General features: G+C 48.8%; 2 protein-coding genes across 4 annotated transcripts in view; one reads left to right on the top strand and one right to left on the bottom strand.

The window, feature by feature from the left end:
* Nucleotides 1-17725, top strand: part of daam1b (dishevelled associated activator of morphogenesis 1b) — a 57195-nt gene extending 39470 nt beyond the window's left edge. For 2 of the 3 annotated variants that reach the window (XM_030344561.1, XM_030344560.1), the window contains exons 9-26: nt 174-240; nt 350-467; nt 760-898; nt 1485-1543; nt 1631-1818; nt 2643-2945; nt 4373-4480; nt 5664-5693; nt 7396-7493; nt 8281-8365; nt 8808-8914; nt 10685-10773; nt 11293-11461; nt 12907-13014; nt 13334-13394; nt 13724-13855; nt 15312-15482; nt 16087-17725. In XM_030344561.1, coding sequence (XP_030200421.1) covers nt 174-240; nt 350-467; nt 760-898; nt 1485-1543; nt 1631-1818; nt 2643-2945; nt 4373-4480; nt 5664-5693; nt 7396-7493; nt 8281-8365; nt 8808-8914; nt 10685-10773; nt 11293-11461; nt 12907-13014; nt 13334-13394; nt 13724-13855; nt 15312-15482; nt 16087-16299 — 2245 coding nt within the window. In that variant the 3' untranslated portion in view covers nt 16300-17725. The remainder of the gene's footprint in view (nt 1-173; nt 241-349; nt 468-759; nt 899-1484; nt 1544-1630; nt 1819-2642; nt 2946-4372; nt 4481-5663; nt 5694-7395; nt 7494-8280; nt 8366-8807; nt 8915-10684; nt 10774-11292; nt 11462-12906; nt 13015-13333; nt 13395-13723; nt 13856-15311; nt 15483-16086) is intronic. The other variant, XM_030344562.1, reaches the window with a different exon arrangement.
* Nucleotides 16551-20711, bottom strand: l3hypdh (trans-L-3-hydroxyproline dehydratase). The gene is made up of 5 exons (XM_030344563.1): nt 20106-20711; nt 19783-19952; nt 19205-19327; nt 18747-18884; nt 16551-18059 (listed from the first exon to the last, which is right to left on the bottom strand). The coding sequence occupies exons 1-5, from the start codon at nt 20587-20589 to the stop codon at nt 17934-17936; spliced, it is 1041 nt and encodes a 346-aa protein (XP_030200423.1). The 5' UTR covers nt 20590-20711; the 3' UTR covers nt 16551-17933.
* Between the last annotated feature and the right edge of the window lie 1773 nt (nt 20712-22484).

The following is a 22484-nucleotide window of genomic DNA, read 5'->3' as shown; positions in this document are numbered from 1 at the left end:
TGGTCTAGTTAAATTGAGACTGTGATTCAGATCAATAGAAATGGACCTGACCTGTAATGCTAACGTCTGGATATGATGCTAGCCGCTTAGCATGTCGCTTGCCAACCCAATGCTAACGTTGTGATGGTGTGATACAAAAACTGTGGCTCACCGATTGCATGTTATGTTGTCAGGCATTTGGACTACTTCGAGATGCTGCGGAACGACGATGAGCTAGCCCTCGCCAAGCGGTTTGAGTCGGTATGCTTACGTTCCCTCATCCCCACATACCCCCCCCCCCCCCCGTTCTACCTAACTGTTCCAACCAACTGACCGGTGCTTCCTCCCCCCCCCCCCCCCTCCTCTCCAGGTTCACATAGACACCAAGAGTGCCACCCAGGTGTTCGACCTGATCCGCAAGAGGATGAACCACACGGAGGCACACCCGCACTTCATGTCGGTGCTGCACCACTGCCTCCTGATGCCCCGTGAGTGGCTGAGAGGCACCGAGGGCTCGCGCCTGGTTGGCTGGCAATTATACATCACATGACCACTCAGGAAATAGTTATGGCAAATAATGGCCACAATTTAATTTTGAAGTAAAAAAATAATAGTTATACTATATTTGATATTTTTTTAGTTATTCAACTGCCTGTTCTTTTTTCTCTACCCTTTTCCTTTTTCATTTGCTTTCTTTGTCTGTCTGTCTGTCTGTCTGTCTCTCTGTCTCTCTCTCTCTCGCTCGCTCACTCGCTCGCTCGCTCCCCCCCCCCCTCTCAGATAAGAGGAGTGGGAACACGGTGCAGTACTGGCTGCTGCTCGACCGGATCGTCCAGCAGATGGTGTTGCAGAACGACAAAGGTCACGACCCCGACAGCACGCCCCTGGAGAACTTTAACGTGAAGAACGTGGTCCGGATGTGAGTGACTCCCACCGTGACCCCCTCCTCACCATATACCTGACCGATCTATCACCCTGACCACTAAGACCAGTGCTCACAGTGACCCCCTCCTCAAACTATACCTGAATGATATATTAGACTGACCAGTACTCCCAGTGACCCCCTCCTCAACATATACCTGAATGATATATTACACTGACCACTAAGACCAGCATACCTCACTGGGAACCAGTACGTGGCCAAAGATGATTGCATGAGGCTTACGGACAGTTTCCCACCATGTTGTTGAGTTGTTGTTGTTGTTCTATACAAATCAGAAAGTCATTGGGAATAGCGTGCTCTTTACCTCCATGGAGGAAGTAAACAAATATAAATCGTACAGCTGTATCGATCAGAATGATAACCCGCAAAGTGTTATGGATTTTAAGACACCCGAAATAAACAAATGAAAAAGACACAGAGAGCAAACGAGGAAACATGAGGTTTGTAAAACGACTCCCATCGGCTTTCAGGGATGTTTCTCCGGACATCATTCCCGAGATCTATGATTTATTAATCGACACAATTATTATTTTTTGACGGGTATTTCTCGTCCGCTTTCCAGGCTGGTGAACGAGAACGAGGTGAAACAGTGGAAGGAGCAGGCGGAGACCATGAGGAAAGGTGCGTTTGATTCACCACTTGGCCCCCCTAAGAGCTCTCTAATCCATCGCGACACGCCCCTGTTTAACCGATGCCCCCCCCCCTCAGAGCACCACGAGCTGCAGCAGAAGTTCGACAAGAAGGAGCGCGAGTGCGACGCCAAGACGCAGGAGAAGGAGGACATGATGCAGACGCTGAACAAGATGAAGGAGAAGCTGGAGAAGGAGAGCAGCGAGCACAAGAACGTCAAGCAGCAGGTGGCCGAGCTGACCAATCGGCTGCACCAGCTCAGCACCGTACGTCCCGCCCACCGCCGCCACCTCTCAGCCAATCACCGCTCCCCTATGTCGACGCAGCGGCGCTTTCGGCCAATCGCTGTTAAGCGACCTGTTGAGGTTACATAGAATGATTAAAAGGAAGGGAAGGAGGAGGGTGGGGGTGGGTGAGAGGACAGGGGGGGGTAGTCGTGGGTGTCAGTGATGAAAGGGGACGCAGAGTTGTGGTTTTGAACCCCAATGTGCCCCATTCTAACGGGAGGCACCCTTGACCAAAGACACCGTAGCCCCCTTTCTTAGCTCCAGAGCTTAACAGAAAAGGTTCTGATCAAAGTTTCTACTAAATGAATAAATAGTAGTAGCAATTGGTACGTAAACTATTTACAAATATGCAACCAAAGATATGATGCTAACACATACTGTGTTCTCATTACTGGTATCATATTTCAGTTTGTCTACAGATTTGAACCACATGACATGTCAGTGAGTCGGTAAGAGCACTATCTCATGGGAGTCCTGGTCATGACCGCAGGGTGTTTTTTAATGTGGTTAGCGTTGGCCCTGTTATAATACACAGAAGCCTGGTCATGAATGTCTTTTTGTTTGTTTGGTCAGTTAAGATGCTGATTCTTCGATCTCAGATAGGAAACGTATTCACGGCAGGAAGTGCAGGACAGTAGTAGAGTTTAAAATGTAAATAAATATGTCAGTATTTATTTAAGATATAAACAATACTGCAGAAAACACTCGGTAAACATTTCGATCTACACGATAAGAGCAGTATAAATATTTGGGGCTGAATATCAAGTTGTATTCATCGGCGTGTTGTGTTTTGTTCCCCTCAGAGGCAGGCCACCATGGTCCCGGGCGGGCCCCCACTTCCCCCGGGGCCCCCAGGGGGCCCCCTGTCTCCACTCCCTGCGACCGGCTTCGGGATGCCCCCTCCGCCCCCGCCGCCCCCGGGGGGAATGATGCCCCCGCCCCCTCCCCCACCTCCCCCGCCCGGCGGACCCCCCCCTCCCCCGGGCCTGCCTGGGTTCGGGATCCCCCCTCCCCCCGGCGCCCCCGTCGGGCCCTCCATGAAGAAGAAGAACGTCCCCCAGCCCTCCAACGCCCTCAAGTCGTTCAACTGGAACAAGCTGGCCGAGGTGAGGAGGAGTGGAGCGAGATACGTGTTTTAAAGTTCCTCCAAAGGTTCCTTGACCCTAGAGAAAAGTCCTCTGGTGAAAACACAGAGTTCCTTCAAAGGTTCCTTGACCCTAGAGAAAGTTCCTGCAGTGAAAACGCACAGAGTTGACCTTAGAGAAAGGTCCTTTGGTGAGGTCCTTCAAAGGTTCCTTGACCCTAGAGAAAGTTCCTGCAGTGAAAACGCACAGAGCTGACCTTAGAGAAAGGTCCTTTGGTGAGGTCCTTCAAAGGTTCCTTGACCCTAGAGAAAGTTCCTGCAGTGAAAACGCACAGAGGTCCTTCAAAGGTTCCTTGTTCCTCGGGAGGGTTTCTAGAGTGGAAACGCACAGAGGTCCTCCAAAGTTTCCTTGTTCCTGGAGAAAGTTCCTGCAGTGGAAACACACAGAGTTCCTTCAAAGGTTCCTTGACCCTTCCCTGCAGTGGAAACACACAGAGTTCCTTCAAAAGTTACTTGACCCTAGAGAAAATTCTTGCAATGGATACGCTCGGAGTTCCTCCAGGATTCTTCCTTGACCCGTGAGAAAGTTCCTGTAGTGGAAACCAAAAGTTCCTCCAGGGTTCTTCCTTGACCCTGGGTAATGTTCCTGCAATGGAAGCGATCAGAGTATCTCTAGGGTTCATCCTTGACCCTGGGGAAAGGTCCTGCGTTGGGAACACAGCTTAAGGGCCAGGGCAGGGGCCAATTTTAAAATGGCATGTAATCACTAATCCCTCCCACACCTGGTGGTAAAATGGCTTAGTCGCACTCGCTCTCTATTTGTTAAGAACAATCCAATATTAAAATCCAATACTAAACGGCCCGCTGAGCAGAAAAGAACATTCCACCCGACAGTAGCCTAGTCAGAGTACAAAGCCATTATTCCTTCATTAAAGAATAGATATACTGTATCCAAAGCAAAAACTATCTCACTGAGTACTTTAGTGCAGTTCCTCGTCAGTAAAGAGTAGTTGTGTCTCCGTCTCCTCCTGCCCTTTACCGTTTCTTACTTCGTCCATCCGTCTATCTTGTTTCATGTGGCTCAGGAGGTAGAGCGGGTTGGCTGGTAACTGGAAGGTTGCTGGTTCAATCCCCCGGCTCCTCCTGGCCGGGGGATAGAGAGTGTCGAGGCGACCCTAAAAGCAAGACGCCTAACCCTCACGGCTCCCGACGGCTGTCGCCTTGCATGGTTGACACCACAGTCGGTCTGTGAATCTGTGCATGAATGGACGAATGTTGGGCACTATTGTAAAATGTTTGAGTGGCCACTGGTTAGAAAAGCGCGATAAAAAATGCAGTCCGTTTATCCTAGCTAACGTCCCAAGTTCACGGTGTTGTGAGGCGACCTGGGGTGCCCCCATCATCACCGCGGCTGCTCTGATCGTCTCCCCCTCCTCCTGTCCCCAACAGAATAAGCTGGAGGGCACGGTTTGGATGGACGTGGACGACGCCAAGGTCTTCAAGGTGCTGGACCTGATGGACATCGAGAAGACCTTCTCCGCCTACCAGAGACAGCAGGTAGCTCACGGGAGCGCCCTGCGCAGCCTCCAGCCGCCCCCGCTGGTGTAACGGTGTACTTCTCCACCTCCTGGGTCCTTCTGACAAATTGGGCTCGCCACACTTTGCTTCGGGCCGGTGTAGCCGCTTCCAAAGGGCCTGAGACACAGATCCACGCTGCCTCACCGATGCTTTTTTTTAAATTGACACACAAAAAATGAAAATCTCAATAATTGCATGTCTTTTTGCATTTTGGACACCTTGAAATCCGTTTGGTTTTTCTGCCTCGCAGCATGCCAGTGACATACTATTATATTTGTATTACGGAGAGGAAAAGAGGACGATATTGTATAGAACGGTTCATGCACTAATGTCCATCATCACTAATTCCATTAGTGATGTAATCAAACCAAGCCACCCGTCGTTTTCATCGGTTTGACCATCCTACCGATGTGTTTGACGCGACTAAAGTACCGCGTATGGCATGACCCACCAGACGAGAATGCCCTGTATGCATCTAGTGTCTGCTTACTATGCGTTTCAGTCTGCTCATGAATTTGATAGTGTGTGTGTGTGTGTGTGTGTGTGTGTGTGTGTGTGTGCGAGCGAGCAGCTATCAGACCAACTCAGGCTCCATCTAAAAAATAAACCAATGGGGCGTCCTCTGGCCTTTATGGAGCCTTAAATCCATTGGACCATGTACAGCCAATCAGGTCGCGCCAGGAAGCCTGGATTAATACCCAGGCTATAACTGTAAGCTATTAAGAAACAGCGGATGTCCCTGATGAGTCAGGCTCCAAAGCAGATGTCTGTGCTGCTCCACCTTTACTAAGAAGGTGCTCTCTCTGTGTTGGTCTCATGGCTAAGAGTAGCGAGCACACCGGCTGAAACCGGATTCTCCGGACCGACCGCATTTCTGTTTGTGTTGAGTCGTGCGCCAAGCATGTCGAAAACCGCCCGCCGGCTCGAGAGAAACGCCCGCAGGCACGCGCCGAGGTCAACCCCCCCCCACCCACCCACAACAACAGACCCAGAGTCTGTCCTTCTGCCCCGGCGCTTTGTCGCCATGACGACACCCCCTACTCCCTGTCCGTAGCTGTTGACTGTCACTTGAATGCTGAGCGTGCCCTGTTTTGATTTGCTCTGCTTTGACCTTTGACCTAACGAGTGCCAACATCTTCCTTGCTTCTTGCTTGCGTTTTAGGACTTCTTTATGGTCAATAACAACAAGCAGGTGAGTGCCCGTTGATTCTTCCACCTCACCATCACGCCCCACACAAGCCGAGACAATCAGGTTAAAGGTTCATCCAGTTAAAGGTATACTACTTGGCAGTTGATTTTACTGTCCCCCTTTTTTATTTTACTCTGTTTTCATTCAGCCGGAATTTGATTACATGGGCGCGAGATTGTGTTTGAAGAGGGACTTATATCAACTTCATTCATTTGATTACCAAATTGGGCTCCGTGTAATAATCTTGTCGAAGCCTAACAGCGAGCAAACTCACCTGTGAGCGCTCGTTTTATGTCAGTGGCGCCCCAGCAGGGTGGAGTCTGACCCCTTCTTACCTCCCCTGACCAAACAAAGTATACCTTCAACCCTAACTCTGAAGCATGTAGCTCGATAACTTAACCTCAATCCACACATGTCAGCTTTAGATTTCAAACAAAGAAAAACAGTTTTTTGAGGTGTAAAGCACATTTATTATGAGGAACATTTTCCATGTCCACTATTGTGCCCGTGGTGATGAATGTGTATTCGATTTGACTGTTTTGCTTCTGCTCTGTCTGGGACAGTATGTTGTAAAATGTTGTGTTTGGTTTTTTTTTTCATTTGATTTGAAAATCAAGTCCAGAACAACAAAATATCACCCAATAGTCTGTGCGAGTGTGTGCTTGTATGCGTGTACGAGGATGGTGGGGCAGAATAGAGCAGTGTAGTGACTAGGGTTTCAGATTCTGTCAGGGATCCTGATCTATTTGCTTTCCCCCTTATACACACTAGTGTAGCGCCCACTGAAAACTGTAGCGTGTCCGGTACAGGACGGATTATCGTAGCTCTGCCGAGAACCGCTGATCCGAACGGCTTCACACCGGACACTGCACTACCTCCACTCCTCAGCAACACCCCTGCCAAGTGTGAAGTCGATCGGATGAACGGTTGTCGAGCAAATCGAAGAGCACCCAGACATGCAGAGACTCCTCTGATTACAGTTGGATAGGTATAGCGGTCTGTGTATAGCGTTGACCATTAGACATGATCAGAAGTTAGCTCCCTCAGAGGGAGTTCTCATTGACGTCGAGATATCGACCGGCGCTTTTGTCCGGTCATGCGTAGGTCCACAGTAGGCTTGTGGGCACAGCAGTAGACAAACAATGGAGGGGAAAACAATGCAATCAGGGGCTTTTGTTCAATCGAAGTTAAATCATGGGTCACCAGAGTCCATGACTGGGGCCTGGGCTCTGGTGTTCTGTAGCGCGAGAGTGTAGTGGGCGAGTAGGGTGCTCGATTCCATTCGGAAGCTGCCGGGTTCGATCCCCAAAGTCCGCAGCCTGACTAACCCTGGTGGCATCCAGGAGCCCCTCTCCCCTCCAGGTTATGTTCAGATGTATATTGACGCTGCAGACGATGATAAACGATGATAAGCAGGGCCTTATTGAAGACTAGTTTAAATTAGTTTACAAAATTCTTACTTCATGCAAAATGTTCCACTGAGAAAAGTGTGTGTGTGTGTGTGTGTGTGTGTGTGTGTGTGTGTGTGTGTGTGTGTGTGTGTGTGTGTGTGTGTGTGTGTGTGTGTGTGTGTGTGTGTGTGTGTGTGTGTGTGTGTGTGTGTGTGTGTGTGTGTGTGTGTGCGCGCGCGCACGCGCGCCTCAGAGTGAGACGGATCGTTCCATGCTTCCATCCTGTATTAATTCCTCCTATCTGTAACTCGCAGAAAGACGTGGAGGACGACATCGGGACCGCAAAGAAGGTCAAGGAGCTGTCGATTATCGACGGCCGCCGGGCGCAGAACTGCAACATCCTGCTCTCGAGGTACAGGCTCGACAAAACAACAACAGTCATCATAATCAATTGTATTTTAAAAGCGCCTTTCAAGGTACGAAAGGACACTGTGCAAATAAAGTGCATAGAGTCAATAAAAGTACAAACCTTGTCATTAGCAGTTACACACGTGATCAGATAACACTGACGACTATGGACATGGTAGTGTGTGTAATGTTCTAATTCTGATCAGACAACCAGGAAGCAATGAGGGAAACCTGAAGAGGGTCTCTCTAGTTATGAAGCCATTGTGGATTTCTAACACCCTTTTTGTTGCTTGTATTGCTCTGTGTCGCTGTCGGTTGGGTATTTGGTACATCGGAAGGGACACCAGAGAAGTTATTGGGATCTCCCCACCGTTGCCCCTGCTTTTTGCATCTTTCATTAAAATCCATTTCCCGGCTAATGCTCCTGATTACTGTGATGTTGGTAACCAGTTTTATTGCAGCATATCGAAGCTGTTGCAACATCACTCGAGTGTGATTTATGCTAGCATCATTTGTCTGCCCGTTAAGGCACTATGATTATCACACTTCTAACCACTCCTGGAAGCGCCCGTGTTGAATCTCGATGTTTTCCTCGAACCTGTTCCTCCTCGCCCTTTAAAAAAATGCTTAGTGTGGTGTCGGGTAAGGTTGCCCGTGAAGCCCTTTGAAAACCCGGCGATTTCAGGCGGTCGACAAATAACAGACTTGAAGTGACACGTAATCCAAGGAGATGGTTTCTTTGGGTGGGTTTTGTTGTTTTTTTGACGGGGAAATGTGTTTGCCCACCGCAGGCTGAAGCTGTCCAACGAGGAGATGAAGCGAGCCATCCTCACCATGGACGAGCAGGAGGACCTCCCTAAAGACATGCTGGAGCAGGTGAGGGCTGAGCCCACACGCACCACCGCGCAGGCCTTTGTTATGAGACACTGGGCAGACGGGGCAACGGCGCGGGGAAAGAATGGCGTTAGGAGTTAATACACCCTCGAGCAAATAGATTAAAAAAAAAAAAATCTGTTTGGCTTTCAGTGGTTTGAAAAAACACGAAGGAGATGGAAATGGGTTTCATTGGGACAATTGTAGAATTACGGTGTGCTTTGTTTACGTGCTGTGAATACAGTACAGGGATACGTGTTGACAAAACAAGAAAGGGATTCTAATCCAAGACGAATTGACGACAAATTTGTTTTAGGTTTAAGTTTTATTTTCTTAATCTCGTTAAATAACCGTGTGTGTGTGTGTGTGTGTGTGTGTGTGTGTGTGGTAACGCCTGTGAATCATTAACCCCTCTGCCCCCCCCCCCCCCCCCCCCCCCCCCTAGATGCTGAAGTTCGTCCCAGAGAAGAGCGACGTGGACCTGCTGGAGGAGCACAAGCACGAGCTGGACCGCATGGCCAAGCCAGACCGCTTCTTCTACGAGATGAGCCGGTGGGTAGGGCCCCCCCACCCCCCCTATCCTGCTCCTTCCTCTTACCCTGCGTTCACACCAAAAGATGCAAAAAGTTGACGCGCGTCGTGATCCCATTCAAATTGAATGTAGAGACGCGTTGCTGCTTTGCTGCCGCAGCATTTGCTGCCGAGAAAACGGGCAGCAAAACTTGATTTGCGGCGCGTCAAAATCTGATTTGCGGCGCGGCATGCCCGTGCCCGTTGCCGGGCACGGGCGAAGGGCGCGTTCACGTATTTTGCGGCGCGTCAAATGCTGCTCGAGTTGAAATATTTCAACTTTTGACGCGCGTCAAAAGTTTGACGAGCCGCAAAACTTGATTTGACGCGCCGCAAAAGTCAACGCGTTCGGGCAGCAAATGCATCTTTTGGTGTGAACGCAGGGTTAAGAACCCCCCCCACCCCCCCTATCCTGCTCCTTCCTCTTAAGAACCCCCCCCCCACCCCCCCTTATCCCCCCCGCTCCTCCATGACCCCCCCACTTGCTCCTCTAAGAGCCCCCCCATCCCGCTTCCTACCTCTAAACCCCCCCTCCCTCTAAGACCCCCCCCCCCCCCCCCCAGACCCAGCTCCCTCTAAGACCCCCCCCTCCCTGCTAAGACCCCTGTGAGAGTGCTTTCACACAGGTCTAAAAACCAGACCTTTAACATTTTAACACACGCCTCCGGATCTGTTAAACGCTATTGGCCCCTGCTGCAAGATCACTTAGGTTTGTTAGCTAGCCTTAAGCTAGTGGTCCCACAATGCACTGCTTCCAAAGCACAGCAACAACGGTAGGAGGGAGAGGTCTCATTCCGATACGAGGCGGAGGCAGGTAATTACATGACACTCTATGTGATGGAAGAGATCGGTCTTAACTTGATCCATTTGTGTTGCGTAACTCCTGCGCACGTTCCGACGTTCGTCGCTGTAATAACAGTTTTCCTTTGCAACAACAGTCGCCGACCACTGAGTGTTTTTAATGCACGACGACGACAGCAATTTGTAAACAATATATGAGCCGGTTCATAGTAACGTGCCTTAAAGGGACGGCGGCGTTTCCCTTTAACTAAATCATCTCTAATGAATGAAGGGCTTGTGTGAAGGTTTAGGAAGTCGTAACAACAAACGCCGGTTCCCTTGGCGACGAGGATCATGTGCTGCTCAGGCCCGAGGGCCTTTTCGGGCCCCACTGCCCCTCAGTTATTACAGAACACACACACACACACATACACACACACATATACACACACATACACACACACACATACACACACACACACACACACACACACACACACACACAGAGAGAACACACACACACACACAGAGAACACACACACACACACACAGAGAACACACACACACACACAGAGAACACACACACACACACACACACACACACAGAGAACACACACACACACGGAACACACAGAACACACACACACACACACTGCGTCCTCATGGTTTCCATACGCTCCAAGGTTAAAGCTGGCCACGGTCATTAAAGGAACACTAAATCCCAGTTTGAAGAAGAACAAAAAATATATGTATAGAGATTTCTTTTTTTTCCCACACACATGTTAAATCACCTGACTGGTTGTTTCATGACAGGGTTTTTTTCTTCCTCTCCCCAGTCTAAGGGATGACCTTTATCGAATTACAAAGAAAATCGTTATAGTCAGTTTTATAGTTTTATAAGACTCTTCTAACCCACATTTTTGTTTAAATGGTAAGCTTATATTAAATATACATTTGCGTCTCTTTCCTCAGGATAAACCACTACCAGCAGAGGCTACAGTCTCTGTACTTCAAGAAGAAGTTTGCAGAGCGAGTGGCTGAAATGAAGCCCAAAGTTGAAGGTGAGACCAACGCTAACTCTGCTTCTATTAGATGTTTGGTGGGCTGCCTACCTGTCTGGCTGAGGCCTGGATATCATACACACCAGGGATAATCCGGTCAGTGGCTCAGATCGCTAGTGCGACCCCCCCCCCCCCCCATGGCGGTTCACATGTCACTCTCTCTCTCTGCAAACCCTCCCATCTCTCTGGTTTCATCGCTTCATCCAAAGTGACTTTGAGAAACAACAATATATCGTGTTCGGTACAGTAAGAATGTTTATAGAAACAGCTGCCATGCACTTAGGATTGTTAGGTTAACCCATCACCCTGTATACAACAAAGATATCTAGGATAGGACGTTACGCAATGCTAAGTACTATTTTTAAATGCTTGGACATACAGTCCTCTCCTTAAGAGCACAGAAAGTCCATAAAAAAATAAACATTTCATTTAACACCAATCGAAACGAGAAACGGTGGAAAGAGTCGTCTGTCTGACCCACTGACGGTGTTCTCCGCCCTCCTGGGCTCGGCCCCTCAGCCCTGACCAAGGCCTCCAAGGAGGTGCTGCACAGCCGCAACCTGAAGCAGCTGCTGGAGGTGGTGCTGGCCTTCGGGAACTACATGAACAAGGGCCAGCGGGGCAACGCCTACGGCTTCAAGGTGTCCTCGCTCAACAAGATCGCCGACACCAAGTCCAGCATCGACAAGTGAGAACACTGTGCCCTCCTCCGTCACCTGCATGCTCCCAAATATATATATATATTAGTGCTGTCAAGCGATTAAAATATTTAATCGCGATTAATCGCGATTAATCACATTAATGTCATAGTTAACTCACGATTTTTTTTTATGCTAAATATCCCTTGATTTCTTTGTCCCATTAATCGTTCTCATTTTAATGCCCTTATCAACCTGAAGAAGTGCATCAGCTTGCCTCGTGCAAATGTTTTTTTATTGATAACATTGGCATATACTGATCAAAACAGGACGGTACAAAAAAAAAAGCCTATAGTGCGGTAAACGATGAACATACAAACATACTGCCTTGAACATAGCAGTCAGGCAACTGCTTCTTTGTTTTGCGCCAAAGATTTGCGTAAACGCCGTTAATAACGCGTTTAACTGACAGCACAAATATAAATATATATATATATATATATATATATATATATACCTGAAATGCACCCCAAATGATATTTACCCGAAACACACCCTGAAATATACTGTATATACCCAAAATGAGCCATTTATATCCAAAAGGCACCTCGTATTATATTTACCTGAAATATATATACCCGAATTGCACCCAAATGTATATATGCCTGAAGTGCAGCCCGTAATATATATCCCCAATATGCACCCCGAAATATATATAACCCGAAACGCTATAAATTGTGAAAACACCTCGACCCCTATATAGAGCTTTGTTTTGATTCTAGCTTCGCCACAGACGGTTTGTACGTTAGGGGGTCGGAGCACCTCCTCATCTCCACGCAGAAGATGATGTGTTTTCAGGATTGACATCTCGTACTTTCACGTTCGTTTACATTGTTGGGGAAATTGAAAACATGGTGCTGGGTTTTAAGTCGTAAAATCCCCCCCGAGCGGGGTCCGAGTTTCACCCGTCGCTTGGAACGATTTACATCTTGCAATAAAACAAACGTATAAAAATAAAAAGTGCAAAAGGAGGCAGGACGGACGGACGGGGGGACGGGCTGAATGACCATGCCTTTGATCATCGTGGATACAAAACGTCGGTCTTCAACGTCCAGTCTCGCCGACCAGCTTTCCGACGGCTGCACGCGGCCATTAAAGTCCTCGAGCACGTCCACCCCCCCAGGGCCAGTGTAACCCCCAGGGGGGCCCTCTTTATGGGGGCCAAAGTCACCAGATGGTGTTCTGATGTATAGCGTATGTGTTGGCCCAGCGGTCCGGTCTGGGCCAACAGAACGATGTCTTCAGTGTAAGAATGTCTCATGTGGAAGGGTTAGGGGAATGGGAAAACAAAGCCCCCTGACCTGTGTGTGTGTGTGTGTGTGTGTGTGTGTGTGTGTGTGTGTGTGTGTGTGTGTGTGTGTGTGTGTGTGTGTGTGTGTGTGTGTGTGTGTGTGTGTGTGTGTGTGTGTGTGTGTGTGTGTGTGTGTGTGTGCAGGAACATCACGCTGCTCCATTACCTGATCACCATCCTGGAGACTAAGTACCCCAAGGTGTTGCTCTTCCAGGAGGAGCTGCAGTGTGTCCCCAATGCAGCCAAAGTCAAGTACGTTACCACGGCAACCCGACACTAACCCCTACCCCGTCTTTCCTTTTTTTGTAATTGGGGCCCTTTTCAAATCAATGTCATAGATAATACCTTCGTATTTATTGAAAAATGTTTTCTTTCATATACATATCTATGTTTTATTTTGAGTTGATTAGAGGACACTTTTATCCCAAATTACTTTTTAACTGGCGGCTGGGTGTTCTTGCTCAAAGATACCTACATGCAGAACGGGGACATCGGTCTTCGAACCCAGAATCTCTTGGCAGAGACTCGAACCCCCTAACCCCTTGTCCTCGGCTTTCTGTTCCCCCTGCAGCATGAGCGAGCTGGAGAAGGACATCAGCAACCTGCGCAGCGGGCTGAAGAGCGTGGAGAGTGTGAGTCCATAGCTGCTGACCGCTAACACAACGCAGCCTCTTACATCACTACTATCCCCCTGCACTACCTACTGTACACTAAACATTAGTCCTCTTTAAGGTTGTAGCCCACAGGTTATGGCTAGGTTACATTGGGGATCAAACCCGCAACCTTTCAAATGGGAGCCACTAGATTGTGTGGGACGGTTAGGATAGTGACACACTGTGCTTCTCTCCTTGAATCCCACCAATGTTCCTCATCTTCAACATCTTTGTGTGTGTGCGTCTTTCCGTGTGTGTGTGCGTGTGTGTGTGTGTGTGTGCGTGCCTTTTGCGTGTCTCATCCTCAGGAGCTGGAGTTCCAGAAGAAGCGACCGCAGGAGGCCGGCGACAAGTTTGTGTCTGTGGTGAGCCAGTTCATCGCGGTGGCCAGCTTCAGCTTCTCCGACGTGGAGGACTCCCTGGCGGAGGCCAAGGAGCTGGTGAGTCAGCCCTGGGTGTGTGTGTGGGGTGGGGGGGGTGGTTCTGGGGTTAGAGTCAGTTATCACCCTGGGGGTCGACGGGTCACTTCCAGCTGGGGCTTTTTTTTTACAGGGCTTTTTAATGATCCCTGCAGCCCCAGGAACTTCCAGGAACCCCGAACGTTAATGCGGCCCCTGAAGGCCCACTGCTTTCCGCTCGGCTAGAGTCGGCTCCAGAGCGGCCCTCAGTGTGGGGACAGAGCTCTCCCCCCAGAAGGTTATTAGCGGTGGTTATATCTGGGCACAGCAGCTAGTATATACATCAGCCCGATGCTATTAGCTTTGGGAATTCAGATAAACATTATGATGTGATTCTTCGGTTCGGTTTGTGAGCTGTCCTCGCAAGCAGAATGTACTGAAGTGGTCTCTCTTGGTTCAATAAAGTTTCATGTAGGCATTGGTAAACGATGTACTGACAGCGGTCGCTGTTTATGCTAGCATTGGCGACCCTTTCGTGGAAACCACGCAGCTTGCCCCGTTTCCGAGGCATGAAAAACCTTCACGATGCTTTCCGCTCCCCGGGTAAACATCCTCGCACCCCACCTGGAAACAATTCATTTGACTTGACGCCCCCCAGTGTCGCCTGTCACAGGCTCAACGGGTAGTGGAGCATAAGTCAACGCATGTGTCAGTGTGCAACCGAGACACCAACAACACACACACACACACACACACACACACACACACACACACACACACCCCTGTGCTTGGGTGTCGGTACGGGCTTGTGTGTGTTTATTCTCATAAAAGCCTAACGAGACACACAACGAGTTTTGACCATCGTCCCTTGAATTCCACACGACACAACATAACCATCGGGTGTTGGGTTTCACCCCCCACCTCCCGTATCCACGACGCCAGCCAGCACACAGAGAGTCCACCGGACTAATTTCACCGTGTGCGTGGCTCGACGTAAACATGTGTTTATCTATGTACTGACGAGCGTCGACGCCCAGCCGCCCCCGACATAAACATCGTCTGATCCCCTATGATCTCAGCCTGGTTCCACATCTGGTCTGCCTCTGCCTTCTCCAACTTTCGCCCCGTAACCAACAAACCCGCGGGCCCCCGCCCTGAACCCGCGGGGCCCCGGCTGCAGTCGTTAGCCGCGCGGCGCCGGCTTCAAAGCCGCGGGATACCGCTAACGAGGGTCCGGTGTAGAGCGGGCTTCACAGCCCGGGTTCCAGGGGTCGTTAATCTGGTCCCAGGATGTCACGGGGCCTCCACCCCGGGACCCCACCCGACACCACCCCGACCTCCACCCTACCCCATCCTGTCCTCCACCCTACCCCAGCATGACCTCCTCCCTACCCCATCCTGACCTCCACCCTACCCCACCCTCCTCCCTACCCCACCCCCACTCGACTCCCCCCCCTACCCCACCCCTCTGACCTCGGTCCTCCTGGTCTCCCCTCAGTTCGTGCGGGCGGTGAAGCACTTCGGGGAGGACCCGGCCAAGATGCAGCCCGACGAGTTCTTCGGTATTTTCGACCAGTTCCTTCAGTCGTTCTCCGAGGCGCAGCAGGAGAACGAGAACATCCGCAAGCGCAAGGAGGAGGAGGAGCGGAGGGCCAAGATGGAGGCGCAGGTGTGTGTGTGTGTGTGTGTGTGTGTGTGTGTGTGTGTGTGTGTGTGTGTGTGTGTGTGTGTGTGTGTGTGTGCGCGCCACTTCCTGCTGTCCTATTTAACTTTGAACTAGTTTCATATTGTCTCATCAAGCGGCTTCATGATGTCTCAGGAAGGTCATGAAGCCACTTGGTGTAGTCCTATTGAACTAAGAAGCAGCTTAAAATCATCTTATTAAACTCGGAAGCTGAGTTAAATAGGCTGTCCTATTCTTTGTCCTATTGAACAAAGAAGCAGCTTAACACCAGCCTATTTAACTCAGAAGCAGCTTAATGTTGTCCTAATCAACTCAGAGGCTGCTTCAGGTTGCCATGTTAAACTAAGTTAAGTCAGAGGCAGCCTCCCGTTGTCTGTAAGCTAAGGCCGCAGGCCGACCGCTCCCCTTAGTAAATGTGTTCTCTCTCTCTCCTCTCTGTCTCTCTCCTCTGTCTCTGTCCCGCTCTCTCTCTCTCTCTGTCTCTGTCTCTGTCTCTCTCCCCCTCCCCCTCTCTCTCTCTGTCTCTGTGTCTCTCTCTCTCTCTCTCTCACCCTGTCTCTCTCCGTCTGTCTCTCTCTCTCTCCCTCAGCTGAAGGAGCAGCGGGAGAAGGAGCGCAAGGCGCGTAAGGCCAAGGCCAACGGCGAGGACGACGGCGGCGAGTTCGACGACCTTGTGTCGGCGCTCCGCTCCGGCGAGGTGTTCGACAAGGACCTGTCCAAGATGAAGCGCAACCGCAAGCGCATCAACAGCACCACCACCGACGGCGGCCGCGAGCGACCCGTCACCAAGCTCAACTTCTGAGCGGACGGAGGCCTGTCTCCACCCCCCCCCCACACCACGTGTCCCCCCCACGTCCCCCCTCCCCTGGAGGAGGCTAGGCCGACCTCCGAACACATAGGAGGAGGAGGAGGAGGGGGGGGCGCATTCCACCGAAGCCTTTGTGGCCGCCTTGTCTTTATCATCGTCATGACAACCATGAAACATGTCCTTGACCCCCCCCCCCCCCCCCCCTCCCCCCACCACCCTTTTCCACGTGCTCACTTTTCAGTTAATTTTTTTTTTTTGTAGCACGATTTGAACGGAGCTCAAGCCAAATGATGTCATGACCAAACTGGACCAAGGGGGGGCGGCGGTGAGACACTCTGAACATTCCCTCGATGCAGCGTTCCTGTGCGGAATACTGCGAGGAATACTAGCAGTGCTGAACAGAGGAGGGATGGAAGAGGAGGAGAATGTGGTCCCCGATTAGGGGGCGAGCCCTGGTTGTGTACCCCCTACACGGAGAGGATGCTGGGGAAAAAAACCTTCCAGATATTGTACATCCTCCGATAATGGAATTCTTAACGTGTGTGTGGTTTTATATCTATGGTGGATCGCTTGCAGATAATGGACTGCTTCCCAATAAATATATATATATATGGGGACCATTTTGTATGTGAAAATTTGATAGATTGAAAGAAAGAAAAAAAGAGGAGAAGGGGGACGCTATTACGCAACGGAATGGTGCGAGAGGAGTTTTTTTCGGAGAAGGACTGATTCCGAAGTATCCCGGGACAACGTCTGTTGGCTTGGCGATCTGGCGAACTGACGCTCGCATGCTTTGCAACGAGAAATCCCAGAGGTTCAGTTTTGAGAGCGACGAGACTCAACGAAAGTTTTTCTATCAAAAAATTGTTGACATGCCGCATTTATGGATTTCATCACTGTATGTTTGAACTTTTAGTGTTAAGAGCTGGCCTTAACTCTATTGATATTAATTGTTTAAAAGGGTACGTTTAAGGCCTGGGCCTGACCTGCAATTCCTCTACCAAGTGTGTACACTCATGTGTGTCTTAGATGACGATGCATATATCTTTATATAAGGTTGCGTGCTTGTTTCTCATGCATAGATCCATACATTCATACTTACTATGCTAAACTCTACCCATTCAATGCAATACACAAGCTCTTCCCCCTCACTGGATTTCCTCACCCCTTTTAAGTTGTTATTGGATAGTAAAAGTATGTTATCAATATATTGGCAGGGTTTACAGTGTGGGAAAACAGAAAAGCCATGTCCTTTAAAACATGTCAAATGCAGCTGATGTTTTTCATTGTTGGAGGAACGAAGCAAAATCATCGGTTGAAGGCTAAATGTCGGATGTGAGAAACCTCCATTGGATTTTTTTTAATTTAACAGCCTTCCATTGTACTATGACCCAACCTTAATAAATGGGAGTTAACAGTGGATTTTTTTTTCGCAAACCTCTGAAACTAGAAACAGACTATTCTGAAAACTTGCCATTTGGCGCCCTCTTGTGGTCAAACGGCTGCCAGTTAATTTCGGCCACACGCAAGCAGAGATTTATACAAAACTCAGCAGACCTGCTTGACCTTATATTACTGCTCGTCCAAAAGGATGTTTTGACGTTGATGTTTATTTAAAAAAGGCACAATTATTTGAGGAGGAAAGCGTTGGAGAGCCCGTCGTCATTCTCCCGGACGAAGCGCGACACGCCGGTGTAGAACGCCCGTCCTGCGACCTCCACTACCACCGCCTTGAAGTCTCCACACGTCGTCTCCTGAATGGAAATTATACAATGGTACCTTCAATTATGTCAGCTGTTCAACCCTGGACCATTTAATAGAGCCAGACAGGTATATACCATTTGCCGATTTTGCCAACCACAGATATATCGCTATCGCTGAATGTTTGACGATATATAAAAAAATCTTTAGAAATGGTGTTCTGTAAATCCTCTTCTGTGCTGGTTGAACCTTAATTGCTTTAACTGACAACATTCACCTAAACCATCCCAACACTTTTACATGTTCTGTGGGAAGATTAGTTTGACGACAAAGCAACATAGAGCTGCTCAAGCCCCAGGATACCACGTAGAATAACGGCCGATGTATCTTTATTTTGAATAATGATCGACATCGATATCTGTAATTTTTTACACCATAATGTTGGCATCGGCCCCTTAAATCAGTTATTGGTCGTGCTCTACCATTTAAGTCATGATCAAATGCTTTTACCTTCAGCGACGTAAACACGTTTTTTCCGCGCTGACATTCAGGTGCAGGTGTCGGTCTTAAACCTTTAGGGTATCTTGCTCAAGGATGCCTGCAGATATCAGGGATCTCATCAAGAAACGGTTGACCCTGACCACCCTATTCTCTTATGTGTCGCAATCGAAATACTAACGCTCATCTCCATGGCGACGAAGAACGGTCACATGACCGCAGCCCCCCCCCCCCCGGATTACCTGGACGGCCTTCCCGGTGAACTCTGACCCCGTGGCTCCGCTCCTGAAGGCCCGGGTCTGGTTCAGACCGATCTGACCCCTGTGGTGCTGGATGGCGATGCGGGCCGTGACCCCAGAACCAGTCGGGCTCCGGTCCACCTACATGTGTGTGTTTTACATTTAAAAAAACACAAAAACTCAACTAGTTTGCTTAAAAAGGTAGGGTAGACATATTTTCAATCAAATCAAACACAAAAAAAGAAAATCGCAGCTAGCTTTAATTTTCATGGTGATCTCTCTCGTGTCTTTTAAAGACATCCTCTGGTGTTTTATTTAGTTTGTGGGCACCTTGTTGAAATGTGTTCTGCATAAATCCCATCACCTTAGTGCATGAATGCACTAAGGTGATGGGTAAACTGCGATATTGAAAGGGGAATCAAACCCATAACGTTTCTGCTGGGAGTTAAACCTCTGCATACCTGAGCTTCAGCAAACACACACATGTTGGCTGTGGGCTCGGAGGAGTACGCATCATTGCCGTCGGTGATGATGGTGCCATAGAGGAATGCTAGGTCTTCACTGGTCGGATGGTGAAGTTTCACCTGACAGTAAAGGTACAATAGTATCTGAGGCTACAACTCGTGAACAGTGAGAGCCATGCAGGAACGTAGGCAGAGTATTCCGGGAAATACGGTGTTAAAAACGTCTTGGCTATCACCCCTGGATTGATTGATCCATGGATGGATGGTCAATTTTAAACAAAAGTGGAACAAAGCAGAATTGACTACAGGAATGCAAGGTTATGATTCAACTAGCAACTAGAGTTGAACAAAAATTAACAATAGGTCAACCTAATTTGCTCATCATTTATACCTTCATGGAAATAATACATCATACACATTTATATTGCTTGAACAAGTAGACTAATGAAGGCATAATGCAGATTCATTACCAAAATATTGGCAACTAAATGAGGCTGAGATTATCTCTTTTTTTTATGTTTCATGTCCGTGTAGTGTAAAACAACAAACAAACCCCATTCATACAGCTGAATTACCTGGGACTTCACAGCCTTTGTAACTGCGGTAGCTGCATCGACCAGATCCCGGGTCCTGGATTGACTCACGTCCAGGCCGAACCTCTGGGCACTCACAAAGGCATAGAAAGCCCCTCCATAGCTGATGTCCACCACAACCTCCCCGAACCCCTCCACTGTCACTGAGACATCTAGAAAACAAACAACATCAACAACCACCACCACAACAACAAGCTGAACTCGGTAAGTCTGTGTCTTGCAATTGAGTGCATTCATAGAAGTAAACAATGGACCCATATTCATTTGCTTTTCTTTTTCAATAACTACACTATGTGAACTCCAACCTGTTGCAAAGGCAAACGCGGGCACACTGTGGAACCTCACGCCACCGGTCTTCCCGTTCGAGTACTCGACGAAGGCCTTGACGAGCCCGCAGGGACAGTGGATGTTGACTTGGGTCTCCGGGGAACGTGGCTCTTTCACCAGCTTGTAGTCCAGGGCGAAACGTCCCAGCGCGATGACGGCGTGTCCACACATGGTGCTGTAGCCCTCGTTGTGCATGAACAGCACCCCTATGTCCGCCTCCGGGAGCTCGCTTGGCACCAGCAGCGCCCCGTACATGTCGTAGTGGCCCCGGGGCTCGAACATCAACGCCCGCCGGAGGTGGTCGAGGTTCTCCCTGACGTGACGCCGCTTTGACAGCAGGTTGTCGCCGGGGATCTCGGCGGGGTACCCGCTCAGGATGACCCGCAGCGGCTCGCCGCCCGTGTGCATGTCAACCACGGACAGCTCGTAGCCCCCGTCACTCGGTGGAACCTGCAACTCCATCTCCAGACAAATAAAACAACCGATAAATGAAATACTATATTATAATTCTACCGGATTTGTTGGTCCGTCTGTCCAGTGTAGCGGAGCTCCGTGGAGGTAAAGTTGAGAAGAGGGCGGGTGTTGACCCTGGGCTGTCATTGGCTCTTGGTCGCATCAGCTGAAGAGCGCTTAACTCGCCCCATGTCTGCAAAGGAATGTCAGACTCGTAAGTTTATTCACTATTTTTATTGTTAAAATGTATTAAGTTAACGATGATGGTTACATTTGCAGCTGTCCCATATTCCAATGAACCAAATGGTAGAACACTTAAGGTATGCCGATATAAACAAACTCAGCCCTATGTATCCACAAATGCTGTGTGTATAACTTTGTTTATACCTATAATGTAGGCTATAGGCCTACTTCATTTTTTTATAACAATATTGGAAATTATTGCTTCTGATCCTCTAAGTTTTCCATTTGGCTACATGTGGTAGTCTAGCCTGTTTTGAAAGATGAAAGAGTTTCTAATTCAAATGTTTCCAATTTTCCAGTGTTTGAAACAATTTCCAATTGTGTCCAATGATATCCCGAATGATATCCGAATTATATCCCGCTTATCCCTTGAGATATTAGCTATTGATTCTTTGGATGGCACATTTTAATAGATATGGTTAATGAACTTCACCAAACTCAACTGTATCTGTAGCATAGCTAGGCCTAGCGCTCAGGAATCACACCACAAGGCCTATTCTATTTTAACACGTTTGGCACTTTTCAGAGTCAGAGTAAGGACCTCTCTGAGGACTTCACACTCTCACCATGGCAACTGTTCCCCTAAAAAAGCATGTCTTCGGGGGTAATTATAATGACCTGACAGCCTGTGAAGTGAACAACCTGTGCTTTTTCACTTGCAGTAAGACGACGTGTCAGCCATATAACTAAAATAGGAACAACTGATACCCAGGAAATCATGGGGTACGGTGGCACCATCCATCAGCAGTAAGCTTTCTAGGGACTCTCTGAGAAGACTCTATAATGATGTACAACAGAGTAACCTCACTGAGGTTCTGCTGCCCGTGATGACAGCCATTGCTGTATTCACCTAGGGGTATTCACCTAGGGTCTACCACTTCTGGCCCGCTAACTGCCCCGTTAGTGTTAAGAACCACCATGGCCGCTCGTGGAATAAGGCCCAGCCTGGGGACGTGTTTGGTAGAAGTGTCATTCACTACACAGGGCTATAGAAGAATTCATAGCTGCCGTTGATTAATCGTTTGTGAGTGATATGTACCATGCGGTGTTTTCACTTGGAGATGTTCGCGGTTAGCAATTAAGGGGAAGGGATTGAGGAAGGATGATGTAGCACTCGTCTATAATGAACAGACTGTGCCTTTTCACTCCCAATGGAACTCACCGGAAATGAGACAATAAACTAGGAGCAACAAAGAGCACGGTAGTATCTTAGCAGGTGGCACAAAAGCTCAGGCTGTGCGGACAATCAGGCAGGAAGTAAAGTGTTCCCTGGGAGGTTCTGTAATGACAGTGGTCGTTAGGAAACGGTCCAGTAGATTAGCTTCACTGCGGTTGTAGCTGGCTACATAGGGCTTAAAGAGAGTGGGTGGGCAGCTTGGGTGTCATTAAAGGATAAATTGGTTCAATGCAGTATTTAAGCTTAAGTTACTGAGGTGTCGTCCAAAATGGATGCTTTTTGTGAAACAGAATCAATCAGTGTTTGTCAAATACTCTCCCTTTTAATGCCTGAACTGAACCGGTTAGTCCTCCGGTAACTGGTGAAGATGTCCAGGGACTAAGCAAATGAGTCCCTTGTGTGGTGTATATAACATTGTTGGTGGTATTGGGAATAACACATTAGCCCTGTTGAACTACAAAGAGAGCAGACACACATTTTCGGC

This window comes from Gadus morhua, chromosome 21 (genome assembly GCF_902167405.1).
Source record: "Gadus morhua chromosome 21, gadMor3.0, whole genome shotgun sequence".
In the NCBI taxonomy this organism is placed as follows: Eukaryota; Metazoa; Chordata; class Actinopteri; order Gadiformes; family Gadidae; genus Gadus; species Gadus morhua.
This window is presented reverse-complemented; position numbering and strand designations above follow the sequence as displayed.